At 36.9% G+C, this 18,260-nt stretch overlaps 1 protein-coding gene across 1 annotated transcript in view; it reads right to left on the bottom strand.

Moving 5' to 3' along the window:
• Positions 1–18,260, bottom strand: part of LOC107558061 (netrin receptor DCC-like) — a 52,335-nt gene that overhangs the window by 2,970 nt on the left and 31,105 nt on the right. Inside the window, exons 12-16 of the mRNA XM_016241672.1 lie at positions 17,962–18,124; positions 13,943–14,166; positions 13,745–13,861; positions 9,659–9,811; positions 6,990–7,205 (exon numbers count right to left, since the gene is read on the bottom strand). Coding sequence (XP_016097158.1) covers positions 6,990–7,205; positions 9,659–9,811; positions 13,745–13,861; positions 13,943–14,166; positions 17,962–18,124 — 873 coding nt within the window. The remainder of the gene's footprint in view (positions 1–6,989; positions 7,206–9,658; positions 9,812–13,744; positions 13,862–13,942; positions 14,167–17,961; positions 18,125–18,260) is intronic.

Here is an 18,260-nt window from a genome sequence, read left to right as displayed (position 1 = left end):
CCAGACGAGAGAGAGAGAGACACAGGCCTCCAGACGAGAGAGAGAGAGACACAGGCCTCCAGACGAGAGAGAGAGAGACACAGGCCTCCAGACGAGAGAGAGAGAGACACAGGCCTCCAGACGAGAGAGAGAGAGACACAGGCCTCCAGACGAGAGAGAGAGAGACACAGGCCTCCAGACGAGAGAGAGAGAGACACAGGCCTCCAGACGAGAGAGAGAGAGACACAGGCCTCCAGACGAGAGAGAGAGAGACACAGGCCTCCAGACGAGAGAGAGAGAGACACAGGCCTCCAGACGAGAGAGAGAGAGACACAGGCCTCCAGACGAGAGAGAGAGAGACACAGACTGACAGAGAGAGAGAGAGAGAGAGAGACGGGACAGATGGATGGGCTGATTGCATCCCTGCCCATCCGTGAGTTTTCTCTCTAAAGATGCGGGAACTGACGGACTGTGATGATGGATGCATATAACAAGCTTCCAGAATCTCCCACATTCCTCCACCTTAATGAGAGACCTGCGCTCAGCATTAGCAGTGCAATTCAACTGCAGAAATTGGCGGCACCTGCTCCAGGAACGGACGCTTTGAGTCAGAAAACCCCAAAAGCTCTTCTGCTTTATCAGTGGCAGTGATTAGACAGCAGAATTATTGTTGACTGTTAATGTAGAAATCATCTAAGCTCCTTAAGCATCCTTAATCTGCAATGCTGAAGTAAGACTTCTGATGCATTAACCCTTGTACATCAATTAAAAAAGTTACACAGAGGTCCTTAGAAAACAAAAGTGACAATAAATGGTCATAAAAATATTATATATTAGAATTATTTTCATTTTAACTCACACTGATCTTTTAACCAATATTAGTCATAATCATAACTACCAAAACTACAATTTTAAGCCTTTAAAGCCTTTAGTTTGTTTACATAATAAGTATGAAAAAATATTATATTTTCCATATACTAAACGCTAATCAGGTTTTTTATTTGTATTTATTTTTTTGGATAATTACAGTCAATGGATTATTAAGTTAATGATTAGAAACAATATTAATTTTAATGAATCATTTTTGTCTTGAAGGTCCTGAGTTTAACACATTTTTTAGTGTAAAATAGATTTATGAAATTTTTAAATTCCAATAAAAATACACATTTTGACAATTTATGCCGTTTGCATTATTATAGTTAAACTAAAACCACAAAAAACATTTCTGTTACTTGAAATAAAACAAATGTTTAAAAAAACAAAAACAAAAAAACGTTAAACACTTTATTTCAGCTAGTTTCATTTCTTATTTTCATTTAGTTTAACAATGTACTAAAATATAGCAAACTAAATAAAACATTAATAAACACTATATAGACACATTTAAAACAAAAACTAATAATAATGACAAAAACACAAAACAAAATGAGTAAAAACTTTAACTAAAATTAACATGAAAACAAAAAATATAAAAATAAAATGAAATTCAAAACATTAACAAAAACTATAGTAGTAAACAACACTGGTTTGCATTAACACAGCCAAATAATAATGATAATAATAACTGGATAAAAAAGTTTGTCCAGACAAACTCTAGGTTAGCTTGAGAAAGCCTAGCCTGAAAGTTTAAAGCAGCTGTAAAAGCATGAAGTTTGAAAAATTAGATTAGATAGATGCTGATAACCTGTTTCTAGCATGATTAGCATGTTTTTAGCATGATTGGCCTGTCACTAGCATATTGCTGGCATGATTAGCATGTTACTAGCATTTCGCTAGCATGTTTCTTGCATGATTAGCATGTTACTAACATTTTGCTAGCATGATTAGCAAGAAACTAGCATGTTGCTAGCATTGAATAGCAAGTTCCTAGCATGTTCCTAGCATGATTAGCAAGTTACTAGCATGTCGATAACATGTTTCTAGCATGATTAGCAAGTGACTAACATGTTTCTAGCATGATTAACATGTTACTAGCATGTTGTTAGCATGATTAGCAAGTGACTAACATGTTTCTAGCATGATTAACAAGTTACTAGCATGTCGCTAGCATGTTTCTAGCATGATTACCAAGTTACTAGCATGTCGCTAGCATGTTTCTAGCATGATTAGCAAATTACTAGCATGTCGCTAGCATGTTTCTAGCATGATTAGCATGTTACTAGCATGCTGTTAGCCTGATTAGCAAGTAACTAGCATGTTGCTAGTATGAATAGCAAGTAACTAGCATGTTTCTAGCATGATTAGCAAGTTACTAGATTGTCGCTAGCATGTTTCTAGCATGATTAACATGATACTAATATGTTGCTAGCATTATTAGCAAGTGACTAGCATGTTTCTAACATGATTAGCAAATTACTAGCATTTCGCTAGCATGTTTCTAGCATGATTAGCATGTTGCTAGCATGATTAACAAGTTACTAGCATGATTAGCATGTTACTAGCATGTTGTTAGCATGATTAGCATGCTACTAGCATTTTGTTAGTATGTTTCTAGCATGATTAGCATCTCGCTAGGATAGATAGAAAGAAAGTCAGATAGATAGATTAGAAATATTAGATAGATGGGATTGAATGAGTCTAAATTGATTAGAAATAGTACACAGAAGGGAAGCTTGATTTAGTCTCATGGCCTTCAGTGTGTTTACATTTGAATTTTGACAGTCTTGGCTCATTTGAACATTCCGTCAGTGTAAGTCAATGGGATTTTTCTGATTTTTAATGTTCAGTTTTATAAAAACTATAAGTCGGATCAGTCTGAAAAGATATGTTATTATTTCTCAAGCCAACCTAATAATATGTATATATATATATATATATATATATAAATAAATATATCTGTCTAAGGATGCATAAGGGTTAATAACTGGAATAATAACAAAGCGCCGCTCTTACATTAAATATACAGTAAGGTGCATAAAACACAACACTCTCACTACCCTAAAGAAAAGCAAAACAGAGCAGCCAAAATATCACAAAACCCCATTATGAGTACATTATGAGAAAAGACATTCATGTGTGCAACGGCTCCGAGAGATCCAGACCGCCGGAGGGGCTTGTTAGCATTCGCACCATGCTAACTGCTCAATCTTTTTCAGATATGGATTTTCAGTCAACTGTAAAGCAATTTATGGGTCGTGTACGTGCTGCTACTGCAACTCGCCGGCTCGTGAACGCTCGTGCTAATCACTCTTCAACTCAACGTGCAATTTCAGACCATTAGAGAGCGATACAAACACCCCGGCTGTTTGCTAAACGTATGATACTTGTATCCTGAGCAGTTTAAAGGGGGTTTGCCACTTTAGGTTGGTTTTGTCCAGCAGGATCTGGTTTTCCCTCTTTTAGAGGTGCATTGGAGTGGTAAGTGATATTATCGCTGTCATTTCTCTTCTTGTCGCTCGGCCAGAGATGATTAGCGCTCATTAACTTCTGCCACAGATCCAGCCGAGAGCCAGAGCACATCTCATTCAAACTTCAACTCTCGCAGAGACGTGACAAACCAGCCCTTAGTAGATGCTTTAGAGAACACATCTTCAATAGCAATTCATAACCTTTCTTCCTCGTTCAGCGGGAATGAGGTCACGACGAGAGCCGAGCGTTAGATTGAAACACAGATCGGTCAGTTCACGGAGGAATCTCAGAAGAACCATCAAAAACACGGCTGGGTCACATTTCAACCCCAACCAGAAGAAACATGTTTTTGCATTTTGCACGACGAAAATGAAGAGACAGTGCATTATTTTTCTTTGCATTACAGTAATGAGGATTTGAGGGTTAATTGATGATGCATTATTCAAAGGGTGAAGTATTTAGACATATTAGTAGTATTTGCTGATTTGTATTTAATTAATGCTGATTTAAATAAACAAAATGCTGTCCTACAACAACGAGAAGCATAAATAAGAACTTGAAAATAATGTCATAATGCAAAAAGCCAGATGAAGCTTTTATTTTGCATGACTATTTTTAGAGCCTTTTCTTTGCATTACAGTAAACGCACTACAAAATGGTAAAGTATTATACAACAACAATGAGAATCTAATGAGAAACATAAATGAGAAGCTCCTTAAACACGGAGTCACATATAACAACGGAAATATTTATCATGAAAATAATGTAAAAAAATCCTACTGGCCTTAAAGTAAGCTTCATTTTCTTCAAAACCATATTAAGGGTCACATTTCAACTCGATAGATAGAACTAACCTACTAACTAACTAACTAACTAACTAATTAACGACAGACAGACGATAGATAGATGATAGATAAATTGATAGAACTAACCTACTAACTAACTAACTAATTAACTAACTAACTAACTAACTATCAATATATAGAAATAACCTACTAACTAACTAAATAACTAACTAACTAATTAACTAACGAACAATAGATAGATAGAACTAACCTACTAACTAACAAACGATAGATAGAACTAACCTACTAACTAACTAACTAACTAACTAACTAACTAATTAACGACAGACAGACGATAGATAGATGATAGATAAATTGATAGAACTAACCTACTAACTAACTAACTAATTAACTAACTAACTAACTAACTAACAATAGATAGATAGAACTAACCTACTAACTAACTAAATAACTAACTAACTAATTAACTAACGAACAATAGATAGATAGAACTAACCTACTAACTAACTAAATACCTAACTAACTAATTAACTAACGGACAATAGATCGCTAGAACCTACTAACTAACTAACGATAGATAGATAGATAGAACCTACTAACTAACTAACTAATTAACGACAGACAGACAGAAAAACAGACAGACAGATGATAGATAGATCGATCGATATAACTAACCTACTAACTAACTAATGATAGTTAGATAGATAGATAGAACTAATGATAGATAGACAGATATAACTAACCTACTAACTAACTAACTAACGATAGTTAGATAGATAGAACTAATGATAGATAGATAGATATAACTAACCTACTAACTAACTAACTAACTAACTAACTAACTAACGATAGTTAAGATAGATAGATATATAGATAGAACTAATGATAGACAGATAGATGATAGATAGATATAACTAACCTACTAACTAACTAACTAACGATAGCTAGATAGATAGATAGATATAACTAACCTACTAACTAACTAACTAACTCACTAACTAACGATAGCTAGATAGATAGATAGATATAACTAACCTACTAACTAACTAACTAACTCACTAACTAACGATAGCTAGATAGATAGATAGATATAACTAACCTACTAACTAACTAACTAACTCACTAACTAACGATAGCTAGATAGATAGATAGATAGATAGATAGATAGATAGATAGATATAATCGGATGCCTGTCGAACATCTGAGCAGAAAGAGTGTCCATTCAGACTCCATTCTCAAGCTTAATGGAAAAGCATCTGGAGCCCCACATACACGAAACGGTTTGAGCAGAACCAATTAAATCCTAACTGCGGGGGAAACATGAGCTGCTGCGTCTGTCTCCGAATACCTGCTGCAGCGCTGCAATGAGGACTGAAGACCCAGAAAGTCAGATCTCCTCTGAGGAAGCAGAAGCCCTGGAGCGTCAGTGTTTGTGTGCGTTTGAGAGTGTTTCCACACTGTTATGATGTCTGCAATCGATGAACAATACAGCCACCGATGGGAACTCAACACACACACACAAACCAAGCACTTTATTCACTGATTCCCACCGAGAGACCCTGAGACTCCAGACTCACAGCAGATACAGCTTCACATCTCCACCGTCTCCGCCTCTGGCTACAGACAGCACAACACAACCCAACAGATTCCCGCTCCTGATTCTACATCTCCATCGCCCATATTCACACAACCAGCACAACCTACACTTTATTGGTATTGATGCTCCATGAGGAACCTTTAACATCCATGAATATTTCCATTGCACAAAAGAGGCTTTATAGTGGAAAAAGGTTCTTCAGATTATTAAAATGTACTTCACACTAAGAAAACATGGTTCTTTTTGGAACTGATCACTGAAAGCTTGGTTTCTCCATTTCTGTCACCGATGGAGCTTAACACTTGCTTAATTGGGGACACTTAATTTCTGGCAGTATTGTCACTTGATTGCTCAGACACTATTTGAAGAGGACAGAGCTGGACGAGGACATCACTGAATCAACAATGAAGTGACTTTAACTGGAAAACTGACTGTTTACTATTGTCCTCCTGCATTATTGACACACTATTTTCCTGTTTAACACTGTAAAGCTGCTTCGACACAATCCGTATTGTATAAAGCGCTATAGAACCAGACTTTAGGGAACCAGAAATGGTTGTTCTATGGCATCACTGTAAAAAAAACAACCTTTTGGAACCTTTATTTTAAAGAGTAAGACACTTTCTGATGCACAAAAGTTTATTTAAAATGGAGAAAGGTTCTTCAGATTATTAAAATGTTATTTTCTTAAGCACTGTTCATTGAAATGTTTTTTGAGGAAGCAAAAAAGATATATATATGGACAAATATCCAATGATATTATATTAAAATGTTATATATATATATATATATTTACACAAAAATTTAAATAACATTTTTAAAAATTATTTTTAAATTATACAGTGTTTTACATTACTTAAAAGTAAAATTTTTTAAAATATTTTAAATCAAATTCACAAATATTGTTACATTTACATGATATTTTAAAGAAATATTTTGAAACTAATTTTTTTTTTACATTATTTAAAAATAACAATTAAAAAAAATATTTTAAATCAAATTCTCTTATATTGTTTTGTAACATTTCAATCTTATATAAAAAAAAAGATGTATGTACATAAATATCAATTAGAAATAGTGCCATGTTTTTTAAAATTGTTTTCCTCCATTCTTGTGATCTGGCATCGCAGGCAAATCAGCGGTCATCAGGGGCCAGCTAGCTTGGGCAGCTCTGTTCTCTCTCTTTCATCTCTTTATGTTTAAGAGTGCAGTGATTTACTGAATAAAAGCAGACACTAAGATGACTGATGGAGCTGTACCTGTCATGGGCGTGTAGACCTTGGGCTCGATGGTGCTCATGGGTGGAGGCAGGAGCGGGTTGGTGAAGCTGCGCAGGGGATGCGTGGGCCGCACACAAGCGGTCGGGATGGTGCGGCTGGGAATCTCTTCCGACCCCGACGGCTCCGACTGCGCCGTGGGAATCAGCGCCTGCGGCTGCTGCGGGGCCATTGGAGCGGCGCCCTCTGCTGACATCGCTGAGAAAAACACACAAACACACAACGATTGGAGAAAGCTGAACTTCATGCAAAAGAGAGCCAGACAGCAGCCGATCACATGAAGATTTGATGCATTTCAATTTCAAACTAGTTGACGGTGTTTCAGTGAATCCCATATGATCACGTCCAGAGTTTGTTTTTTTTATCTGAAAGAAAATAATATATTATATTTTGTGGTTTAAAAGACAATATTCAGTAATACTGATTTAACTGCAATCGGATGAGATGAAAACTTGAACTGAATTAATCTGAATAATGACACTATTGCCTTCTGTAGAGCTGAAATTTAATCATTTAACCATTTTATCCAGAGTGACTTAAAATTATTTATGATGAGTTTTGCAACATAAACACTGTTATTTTCCTACACATTACACGTTAGACTGTCTTCTGATGTTGATCGTTTTAAATCCTCACTGAAGACATCGTTTTTTTCTCTGGCTTTTGGATCAATGTAGCTTTACTAATCAGTGTGCTCTCTTATTAGTTTATCTATTTTATTGTGTTGGATTTCCTTGTTAGTTTTTGTATTTTACTGTCTATGTCTACAGTACTTTGGTCAGCAGCTGCTGTGCTTGAGAAATAAATAAAAAAAATTGTTTATTACTGTGAAGCTGCTTTTTTTTAGGATGAGATGAAAACTTGAACTGAATTAATCTGAATAATGACACTATTGCCTTCTGTAGAGCTGAAATGTAATCATTTAACCATTTTATCCAGAGTGACTTAAAATTATTTATGATGAGTTTTGCAACATAAACACTGTTATTTTCCTACACATTACACGTTAGACTGTCTTCTGATGTTGATCGTTTTAAATCCTCACTGAAGACATCGTTTTTTCCTCTGGCTTTTGGATCAATGTAGCTTTACTAATCAGTGTGCTCTCTTATTAGTTTATCTATTTTATTGTGTTGGATTTCCTTGTTAGTTTTTGTATTTTATTGTCTATGTCTACAGTACTTTGGTCAGCAGCTGCTGTGCTTGAGAAATAAATTAAAAAATAGTTTATTACTGTGAAGCTGCTTTTTTTTTTTAATGTGTATTGCATAAAGTGCTACAGAAATAAATGTGGAATGATACATCTGAAAAATGTGACTTTTTTCATCTTGTTATAATTAAGCACATTCTCATTACTATTATGCAAAAATATTCTCATGAATGCAATGCATCTGGGTTTATTAGAATTCGGCGCGACTCATTCCATTCCATTTCACTGTAATTCATTCAGATGCAGTTGGCATGCTGATACTGAGAGTTCGCCAAAGTCTATTAAAAGTATGAGTGTCCTGGTCATTTGAAAACTAAGTTAGAATTTTTGTATTAACTGAAGTCAGTCACCGCAGCGTTCAGCCGGTATTTCGTTTGCATCAGTAGCCACGAACGCTCAAAGTCTCGGTTGAACTTCTCTAGCTCAGAGCCGTAGTTTGTGCAGATGCCTGTTACGTGCTCACTAAGAGACGCTTTGAAAACGTCATTTGATGCAAAGAGACTCGCAGCTGCTGCCAAAGGACCAAATCAAATCAATTTCTTCTGCTGCTAACAAACTCATTTAAAGCGGAGACTGAATCAGCAGGAGGAGCTGCTCCATTCAGTGCCGCCTCGTCTCTAAACAGCGTGTGGTGATGTAGTAAAAGCTACTCTTAAATACTGCTACACTCTAAAAAAAACTATTTTTTGAAGTTATAAATAAAAGATTTTTGGAATATGGTTTATAGGATAATACCATTTCTTTCTGTCTTTTTACTTCAAAATTTTACGTTTTTTTTTCAACATGTTATTTGCTAGATAGATATATTGATAGATATAACAAACACCAGAATGAATGACAGATAGACCGAACGAACAATAGATAAATATATAACAAATGATAGATATAATTAAAATATAACAAACAACAGATAAATAGATATAAAAAAACGATAAAAACAATAGATATGACAAATAGATTTTACAAACAATATAACAAACAACATAAAGATATAACGAACAACATAACGAATGAGAGATAGATATAACTAACAATAGATAGGTATAACGAACAATATAACGAACAATAGATAGGTATAACGAACAATATAACGAATGACAGACAGATAGACAGACAGACAGATAGACAGACAGACAGATAGAAACAGACAGACAGACAGATAGATAGAGACAGACAGACAGACATAGATAGATAGATAGATAGATAGATAGATAGATAGATAGATAGAGACAGACAGACAGATACAAAGACAGAGAGACAAACAGACGGACAGACAGACAGACAGATAGATAGATAGATGATACAGACAGACAGACAGATAGATAGAGACAGACAGACAGACAGACAGATAGATAGATAGATAGAAACAGACAGACAGACAGATAGATAGAGACAGACAGACAGACAGACAGACAGACAGACAGACAGACAGGTGAGTTACCGGCAGCATAACTGCGGTCGACGCTCAGAGTGGAGAAAGGCATGGGCCGCAGGGTGAATTTGGGGTGTGTGGTGAATCCGCAGGTGGGCGACGGCAGGATGCCCGGATACTGACTGCTGTCCAGCGTGGGCACCGGGATGGCACTGACCACCGCTGGAACACACAGAAACAACACACACACACACACACATGTGTCAGAAACACACGGCATCTCACCACAAACACAGACATCAGAAATGAACCAGATCTGTTTTAGGAGCCTTTCTGGCCGGCTGCAGAAGTGCAGCGGACGGTAATCTGCTAACCGAGGCCGATCTATTCGGGCGATTCGTTTCAATCATTAATCATGTTTAAATATTTAAACACCTACAAGAGGAAAAGTGTTTAGAATTCAGACTCTTGCAAGCAAAATGTGGACCCCCATTAGTCTGTTTTAAACTCCTCAATAACAGCGATCCATCGAACGCAGCAGAATCCCATCAGAAGCAGAAGAGGAATCCACACGGACTCATTCAACAACCTCTGAACAAAACAACATCAGGATACAGTACACGAGTGATGATGATGATGATGATGATGCAGTAAAACGCAGTAAGAGTACACTACTGTAGAACTACAGCTTCACCAGAGCACAAGAGCGCTGACCTTGACATGGAAAACCTCACAGAGAGAGACAAGACTGAGAAATTGCCTGAAGTGTTGAGATTTCTATCTACTAAACTGCCCCAGACGAGCAGCTGCTGATTGACTGCAAGCTCTCTCTCTCTTTGAGAAAGAGTTCTGCCTACATTGTTTGCATCCAAATGTCTCAGGATAGAAACCCTGAACTCACCAGCAGCTAACTGCCACGACAATAACACAACATCTTCATTACAACCTACAAATGCATGTTTTTATACACATGCACATTTAACATCTTCATTTTCATCTTCTGCATTTACATGTGAGGTTTGTAAATCAATCTGTGATTATCTGCTAATCACCAGGGATATTATTATTTTGTGTATTATATCATTTGTGATATTTACACAATGTTTACATTTTTTCAAGTTTGTAGGTGTCCAGGTGCAGAAAACGAATAATCAAATGCAAAATAGCACTGCATAGTCTTCACTGTAAAAATTAAATATACAGTCAAACCAAAATGTATTCAGACCCCTTCAACATTTCTCACATTATCACAGTTTATTTGCTGTAGTTTAGAAATTGGTAATAAAATATGACAAGAACTCGGAGTTAAACTGTGTTAGAACAAATTCATCTTGATAATGTCAGATAACTTTGATAGAAAGGTATGTAATGGGTTACAATCAACCAAAAATTCAGACAACATTACAGCAGCTAGTAAATTAGGCGCGGTCACTTTAAGAGACAATGCATCCATTATAATGATACAAATCCGATCTAATTCTCCACTGTTTACTTTCACTTAAGACATAACAGACAGTTTTTTCGGGGATTTTCAGTTTTTTTGACATAATTTTGTATGTATTTGTCGGTACAAGAGCAAAAAGATTGTTAAATGCTATTGCTTTAGATACTGCTGAGTTATTATTATATTTATAGCTATAGTAATCGTTATTGGTAAAGTTATTTACTTATTGTTATTATTGTAGTTATCGTTATCATTATAGTTATAGCTATAGTTATTCTTATAGTTACAGTAGCAAATACAGCTATAGTCATTGTTTTTATTGTTGTATCTATGGTTATACTTATGGTTATTACTGCTGTCATTATAGTTATCGTATTTGCTATAGTTATCATTATATTTATAGCTATAGTTATTGTTAAAATTATGGATAATTGTCGTTATAGTAATCGTAATTGCTATAGTTACTGTTAAAGTTATCATTATAGTTATAGCTATAGTTATTATTACAATTATGGTTAAAGTTATAGTTACTATTGTAGTAATTGTCATGATTATATTTATAGCTATACTTATTGTTACAGTTATGTTATCATGAACATTATTGTTATAGCTCGTGTTAAAGTTATAGCTATTGTTAGTGTTATAGCTATCATTACAGTTAATACCTGATCTTTTGCTTTGAGTTCATCCAGATCCAAATAAAATGAAGAACTGATCATGGTTTGTGTGAAGAGCATCTACATACAGTTTCTCTTCATCAGAGGGTCTCGTTAGAGTAACTTTGTTAATTATGCAGCGATTAGTTTCTTCTATCGGAACTCTTTCACTCGTGACTTTCGTATCCCACCCTCTTATTCCTCTCAAAGCTCCACATCCTTCCAGCGATCGCCATTTTTCCCAATCCGTGCTTTCTGTTCCCAGAGGAGGAGATGAAGCTTCTTTCATGTGGTTTGGGAGCAGGAAGGAGGTGCATAATAAATGGCAGGATAGGGCGGGGTGAGGAATCGCGACAGGAGGTCAGAGAGGAGACGCTCACGCGACTGACGCAGCTCAAACCCCGGCGAGAATCAGACGCAGCCGAGCGAAACGTCTGCGAGGAGCACGTCACATCACATGAAGAACCAAAGCCCGTGACGATCTTCACCCAAAACACACATGCAACAAACCCTTTCAATAAGACATCCGGCTCATATTCACATAACATTCACTGGCTTCTCCTCCTTTCACACGCAGACACACTTCAAGAACGCACACGCTAGTCTCTCTGCTGGTTTGGGCTGAACTGGGTGAACTGGATTAGGAAATCAGGGTCACACACAGCACTGAATAACTGCTGGAAATCCCATTTCTGCCTCAATTCCTTCCGTGTGTGAATCACACTGTGACTTCTGCAGAGTCAGCTTCAGAAAAGCATCTTCTGCCTGTGATTTCAGGGCTTATTGTTGGGATCCGTCTCTCTGCTCAGAGTCATAAATGAGGTCAGCGTGTGATCATAATGGAGGAGCTCAGTCTGTCACTATCAGGTCTAAAACACACCGAAGGGCCGTTCACAGCAACAACGATAACTATATAACCACAATGTTTCAATCTCACTCAAAGAGAACAGCAGAGTCTGCATCACACCTATAATGACAATGACACAGAGGAGCAATATCACTGGAATCACTATTAGAAAGTTTTTTAACGGCAACAAAAAACGTTGAGAATCCACCTGACTTCCTTATTTAAAGCGACAGACAACAAAAACCTGCAGAATGCTTAGAATAAAAACCGATTGTTACTGTTATAGATATTGGTATAATCATTGTTATCGTTTTTGTTATAGATATGGTAATAGTTATCATTATTGTTATCGGATATGGTTATAGTTATTGCTATCATTATAGTTATCATTATTGCTGTAGTTACTGTTATTGTCATAGCGTATTTGTTAAAGTTATGGTTATAAAGTAATTTCATTGTTATAGTTATATTTAGTTATTGTTATAGCTATCGCTATAGTTATTGATTATAGTTACCGTGTTATTATTATTGCAGTTAGTTATAGTTATGTTTACCATTTTCATGATTGCCATTACTATTGTTATAGTTATCGTAATTGCTATAGTTACTTTTATAGTTATCATTGTAGTTATAGGTATATGTTAACATTAGTTTTCGTTATTGCTATAGTTACTGTTAAAGTTATAGTTCTTGTTGAAGTTTTGGTTATATTTAAAGTTATCATTATCATTAATTTTATATCAGTTATTGTTATTGTCATAGTTATCATTATGGCTATCGTTATTGCTTAAGTTATGGTTATAGTTATAGTTACCAACATCGTTATCTTTGCAGTTATTATTATAGCTATCATTATAACTAAAAACGGTTATAGTCATGGTTCTAGTTATTGTTATCTCTACTGTTGCAATTATAGTTATATCTGTTGTTACAGTTATGGTTATAGTTATTGCTGTGTTTAATATGACTGTTTACGCTCTAGTTATAGTTGTTGTTACCATTATCGTTGAAGTTATAGTTATTTGATATTGTTATAGTTATAGGTATTGTTATTTTTTTTGGTATAGTTCTTGCTATTGTTATAGTTATGATTCTAGTTAGGGTTATTATTCTCGTTGTAATTACAGTTATATTTATATCTATAGTTATCACAGTAGTAATGATTTTTGTTGTAAACAGGTGTTAAATGTTTGAATGCAGTGGCTCACGTGTGTTGCTGGGCTGAGAGTCCATGGGAATCATCATCTTGGTGCGCGTGGCCCGGCGGGCGGCTAGCGATCGCTCTAATGTGGAAATGCTGCTGGAAGCATCATCCCCGTCTGCACCTGAAGAAGAGAACAACATGACCTTCAGCCGCTGACACTCACACGCACACACGCTCGCGGTCGAATCAATGAAGGCCTCACCTGAGTGGCTGCTCTTGCTGCCCATCTGGCTCTCTGATTGGCTGTGGCTGACCGGCGCCATCTCCTGGCAGCTCTGGATTGGCGACTCGTGGCCGGAGGGGGCGGAGCTCGAGGGCTTCTCTATGTTCTTTAGCTCCATCTCCTCATGATGGATCCAGAGGTCAGGAGGTCGCAGATCTTTCTGGCTGCCCTTTCGTTTCCCAGCGCTGTGTGTCGCACGTTTCCTACAGGAACACAGAGATATATTATATGATATTATATTATGTTTTAAAAAGAAAGTCTCCAAACTCATCCATTCTAATCATCCTATTACTTGTCCGCTTGATCCTATTCCATCTAATCTCCTTCAAGCCATTTCTCCTGCCGTTGTACCTGCACTCACTAACATCGTTAACACATCCCTTCACACTGGTGTTTTTCCCTCAGCATTTAGACAGGCTTGTATAACCCCACTACTTAAGAAACCCACTCTTAACCCAACTCTTTTAGAGAACTACAAACCGGTTTCCCTTCTACCTTTCATTGCAAAAACACTTGAACGAGCTGTGTTCAACCAAGTCTCTGCCTTTCTCACACAGAACAACCTCCTGGACAGCAACCAATCTGGCTTCAGAAGTGGAAATTTGACTGAACTGCCTTGCTCTCAGTTGTTAAAGCCCTAAGACTGGCAAGAGCGGCTTCCAAATCTTCTATACTTATCTTGCTGGATCGTGCACTGTATACCAAATGTGCACTTCACCAAATCTACTATAAAAATAAATATGCAACTTATCAGTCTCACGGGAACAGAGAGCATAATCCACATTCAGTCAAAGATTTCAAGCCTGGCGTAGTTAAACCTGCCGGAGAATCTGAGGACTTGGAAGATGACATTTTTGAGGATTTCAATCATGACAACTCTTGGAAGATTTTAGCATGGTGATGGATATGACAATGTTAATGTATTTGGTCTTGGCGGAATAGATCTGCTATAAAAATGTCACGGAATGCTCACACAAAATATCCATTCGCTGTTTTATTCTCAGAGTCCAAAAAACATAATCCACATGAGCAAAAACAGAAAACAAAGATAGGAACAAAATGCAATACTGATGCAACTAAAGACAAAATGAACAAGGTATATATATATAGGGTTAGGCTAATGAGTCAATGATAAACAGCTGGCAGTAATGAACTAAATAATGAGTGCAAAGGGTTATGGGAAACGCAGTTCAGAACACACAAACAATGATATAAAAAGAGTGCCCTCTGGTGGCTAAGCTGGACACTCCAACAACTGGCTGTGACAAAAAATGCATAGGAAATGTTATTCAAAAGTGTCTTTCCTTTTTCTCTCTAGAGTTATTCTCACATTACTGCTCAACTCTACCTCTCATTCCATCCTGATGATCCGACGATAGCTGCTCGCATCTCAGCTTGTCTAACAGACATTTCTTGCTGGATGAAGGACCATCACCTTCAACTCAACCTGGCTAAGAAAGAACTGCTTGTGGTTTCATCACAATTTCCCCATCCAGTTAGGCTCATCAACCATAACTCCTTCAAAAACAGCTAGAAACCTTGGAGTTGTGATTGATGATATGCTGAATTTCTCAGACCACATTGCTAAAACTGTCCGGTCCTGCAGATTTGCTTTATACAACATCAGGAAGATCAGGCCCTTTCTTTCGGAACATGCTTCACAACTTCTTGTTCAAGCTCTTGTTCTGTCCAGGCTGGACTATTGCAATGCTCTCTTGGCAGGTCTTCCAGCCACTTCTATCAAACCTCTACAATTAATCCAGAATGCGGCAGCAATATACATTTTTAATGAGACTCTTACATGAACTGTTCCCTCCTGGTGGAATGACCTGCCCAACTCAATCCCAGAAAAAAAAACCCTAACACTAGCTTCTCTAATCTTTTTGTATTCTATTTATTTGTTTTCTTTTTATTTATTATATAATAAAAAAACTGCTATGTGTACAGTGTTAAGCTAACTGAGACTTGTTATAGCACTTGCATATCATTGCTATTTTGTTGGTTTTGATTGCTTCTATTTTCCTCATTTATAAGTCGCTTTCAGACTGAACTGTTTTGAAGTGTGTGTGTGTGTGTGTGTGTGTGTGGCAGGTGCTAATGAGGTCTGAACTTGTGGCATCTCACCTTCACACAGACACAGTCTCACACATTCTTATCTAGAACACACTTCAGCTGGTTAATATCATCATTAGAAACACTGATGATGTCACACGTGTGTCACTCATCACTATTCTTTAGTGTAACTCATGCCTGTTAACTCTTTCCCCGCCACTGACGGAATTTTCAGGCTTTCTGTGTTTTCACTGTTATGCGGTAGGGGGCGCTATTACACATCTTCTGATAGAGTACTGAATCTCTGGATCAAAACCAGGGTGAAGAAGAAGCAGAAACAAGTGATCGTGTAATCAGATGCATATGTAAAATAACGCGATCATCAAGTATTAAACAGCATATAAATGAAAACATACTGAATGAAATGTCGACAGGAAGTGGTTTATGACTGTGAAGCTTTTGAATGTGTTGATGGAAGTGATCGAGTCTATCTAGGTTTTGATCATCGCTTTGAAACTGATCCAGATGTAGTTATGACAAAAACACAATTTTCTTGGCTTTTTGATCAAAATTATGCTTTTTTAAAAATGGAACTTACCCACATTTAAGTGTTGATTAAAAAAGTGTGCATAAAACTAGAATTTTTTTTTTAAGCAGAAGCATATTGTATGTTCAGATATTAACACAACAAAATATTTCATGGGCCATGAAAGTTTTGGAAAATGATAAAAAATGCTGGTGGTGACTGGCAACTTTTTCAAAAAATGCTGGCAGGGAAAGAGTCAAAAACTGACACATTATATTATATATTAGAAACGTAACGGTATGAACATTTCTCAGCAAGAAATTAAAAATCATTTAAGCAAGTTTTGTATTTAAAGTTGACAAACAATTAAAAAAAATACTTTTTTGTTGCATAAACACTAAAACTATAACATTACCAAAGATGTCCGGATTTTAAATGACAACATGACTGAATAGCATGTACGAAATGATCAAATAAAGCTTTGAAAACGTTTCATAAAATGGTAAACCTCACATCTCAGCCTTTAAATAAAGAAAAGGGCTAAGTCAAAATGATAACTGATTAATAAATAATTACATGTATTTTATCTGCTCCATAAATAATTCTAGATACCTTATCCGAATTGTTTGAAAAGTGTAGAATCCACATAAACAGTTTTTCATAAACAGGTCAAAATTCACAGCAGGGCATGCAAATCCGGTCGTTTTTAGTCCAGACAGAAACTGCACACAGGCTGAATGTGAACGTAAGTCTCTGTAAATCCACTCAATGACAGCAGGTGGCGCTTATGGAGCAGCAGAATTACAGCTGTTTTTCCGTAACGTTCCCGTAACATTGAGTGAAGATGACAACAAAATGCCATCGAATCTCTTCTGAAGACAGCCAGAACCTTCAGAGGTACATCAATATAGACTAGAGGTCTGCTACCCGACCCGAGCCCGACGGGTCCCGAAATACTTTCGGGTTTCGGGTCGGGTTCGGGTTAATGTTTAATGAATAGCTTCGGGTTCGGGTCGGGCTTATACCTAAACTAAAACTATATGCAGTAGCCTAGGCTACGCTGCTTTCATAGACGCATGCACACACATTAGTGCACACGACAACACAAAACGACACTACTCTGCTGCTGTGCGCACCTGAGACTGCTATTTAATACTTTGCTTTATGTTGGACAGTATTTATTTATCCTCAGTTGTTCAAATCGCAGTAATCGGATACAATTTTAATGATAATTCAAATATGAAACGGTAATACTAACTGTGGGGAATTTTATCACGATTTATCGTCAAACCCGTAATTGTTCCATCCCTATTATATATTAAGTTAAATTAATTAGCAGACACTTTTACAGCATTTAAAGTGACTTACAAATATGTAATACAACTATGTTACGTATGTTATATTATACCAACAAACTCACTTCCTCTGCTGTGCGGATGAGCGGCGGGTGCAGATCAGGGCGACGATCACCACCACCACCACAGTCACGGCTCCCACAGAAACAACGATGATCACCAGCAGGTTGCTGTTCTTCTGCGGCGTCACGCTGCCATGCGGCGGCCGCATCTGACCGATCGGAGGCTCTGAAATCAACAACACTGAGCTCGCAATGCACACCTCAACATTAGCACTCTGTGTGTGTGTGTGTGTGTGTGTGTGTGTGTGTGTGTGAGTGTGCGTGTGAGTGTGCGTGTGTGTGTGTGTGTGTGTGAGTGTGCG

Source organism: Sinocyclocheilus grahami, unplaced genomic scaffold (genome assembly GCF_001515645.1).
Source record: "Sinocyclocheilus grahami isolate Dianchi unplaced genomic scaffold, SAMN03320097.WGS_v1.1 scaffold631.1, whole genome shotgun sequence".
In the NCBI taxonomy this organism is placed as follows: Eukaryota; Metazoa; Chordata; class Actinopteri; order Cypriniformes; family Cyprinidae; genus Sinocyclocheilus; species Sinocyclocheilus grahami.
This window is presented reverse-complemented; position numbering and strand designations above follow the sequence as displayed.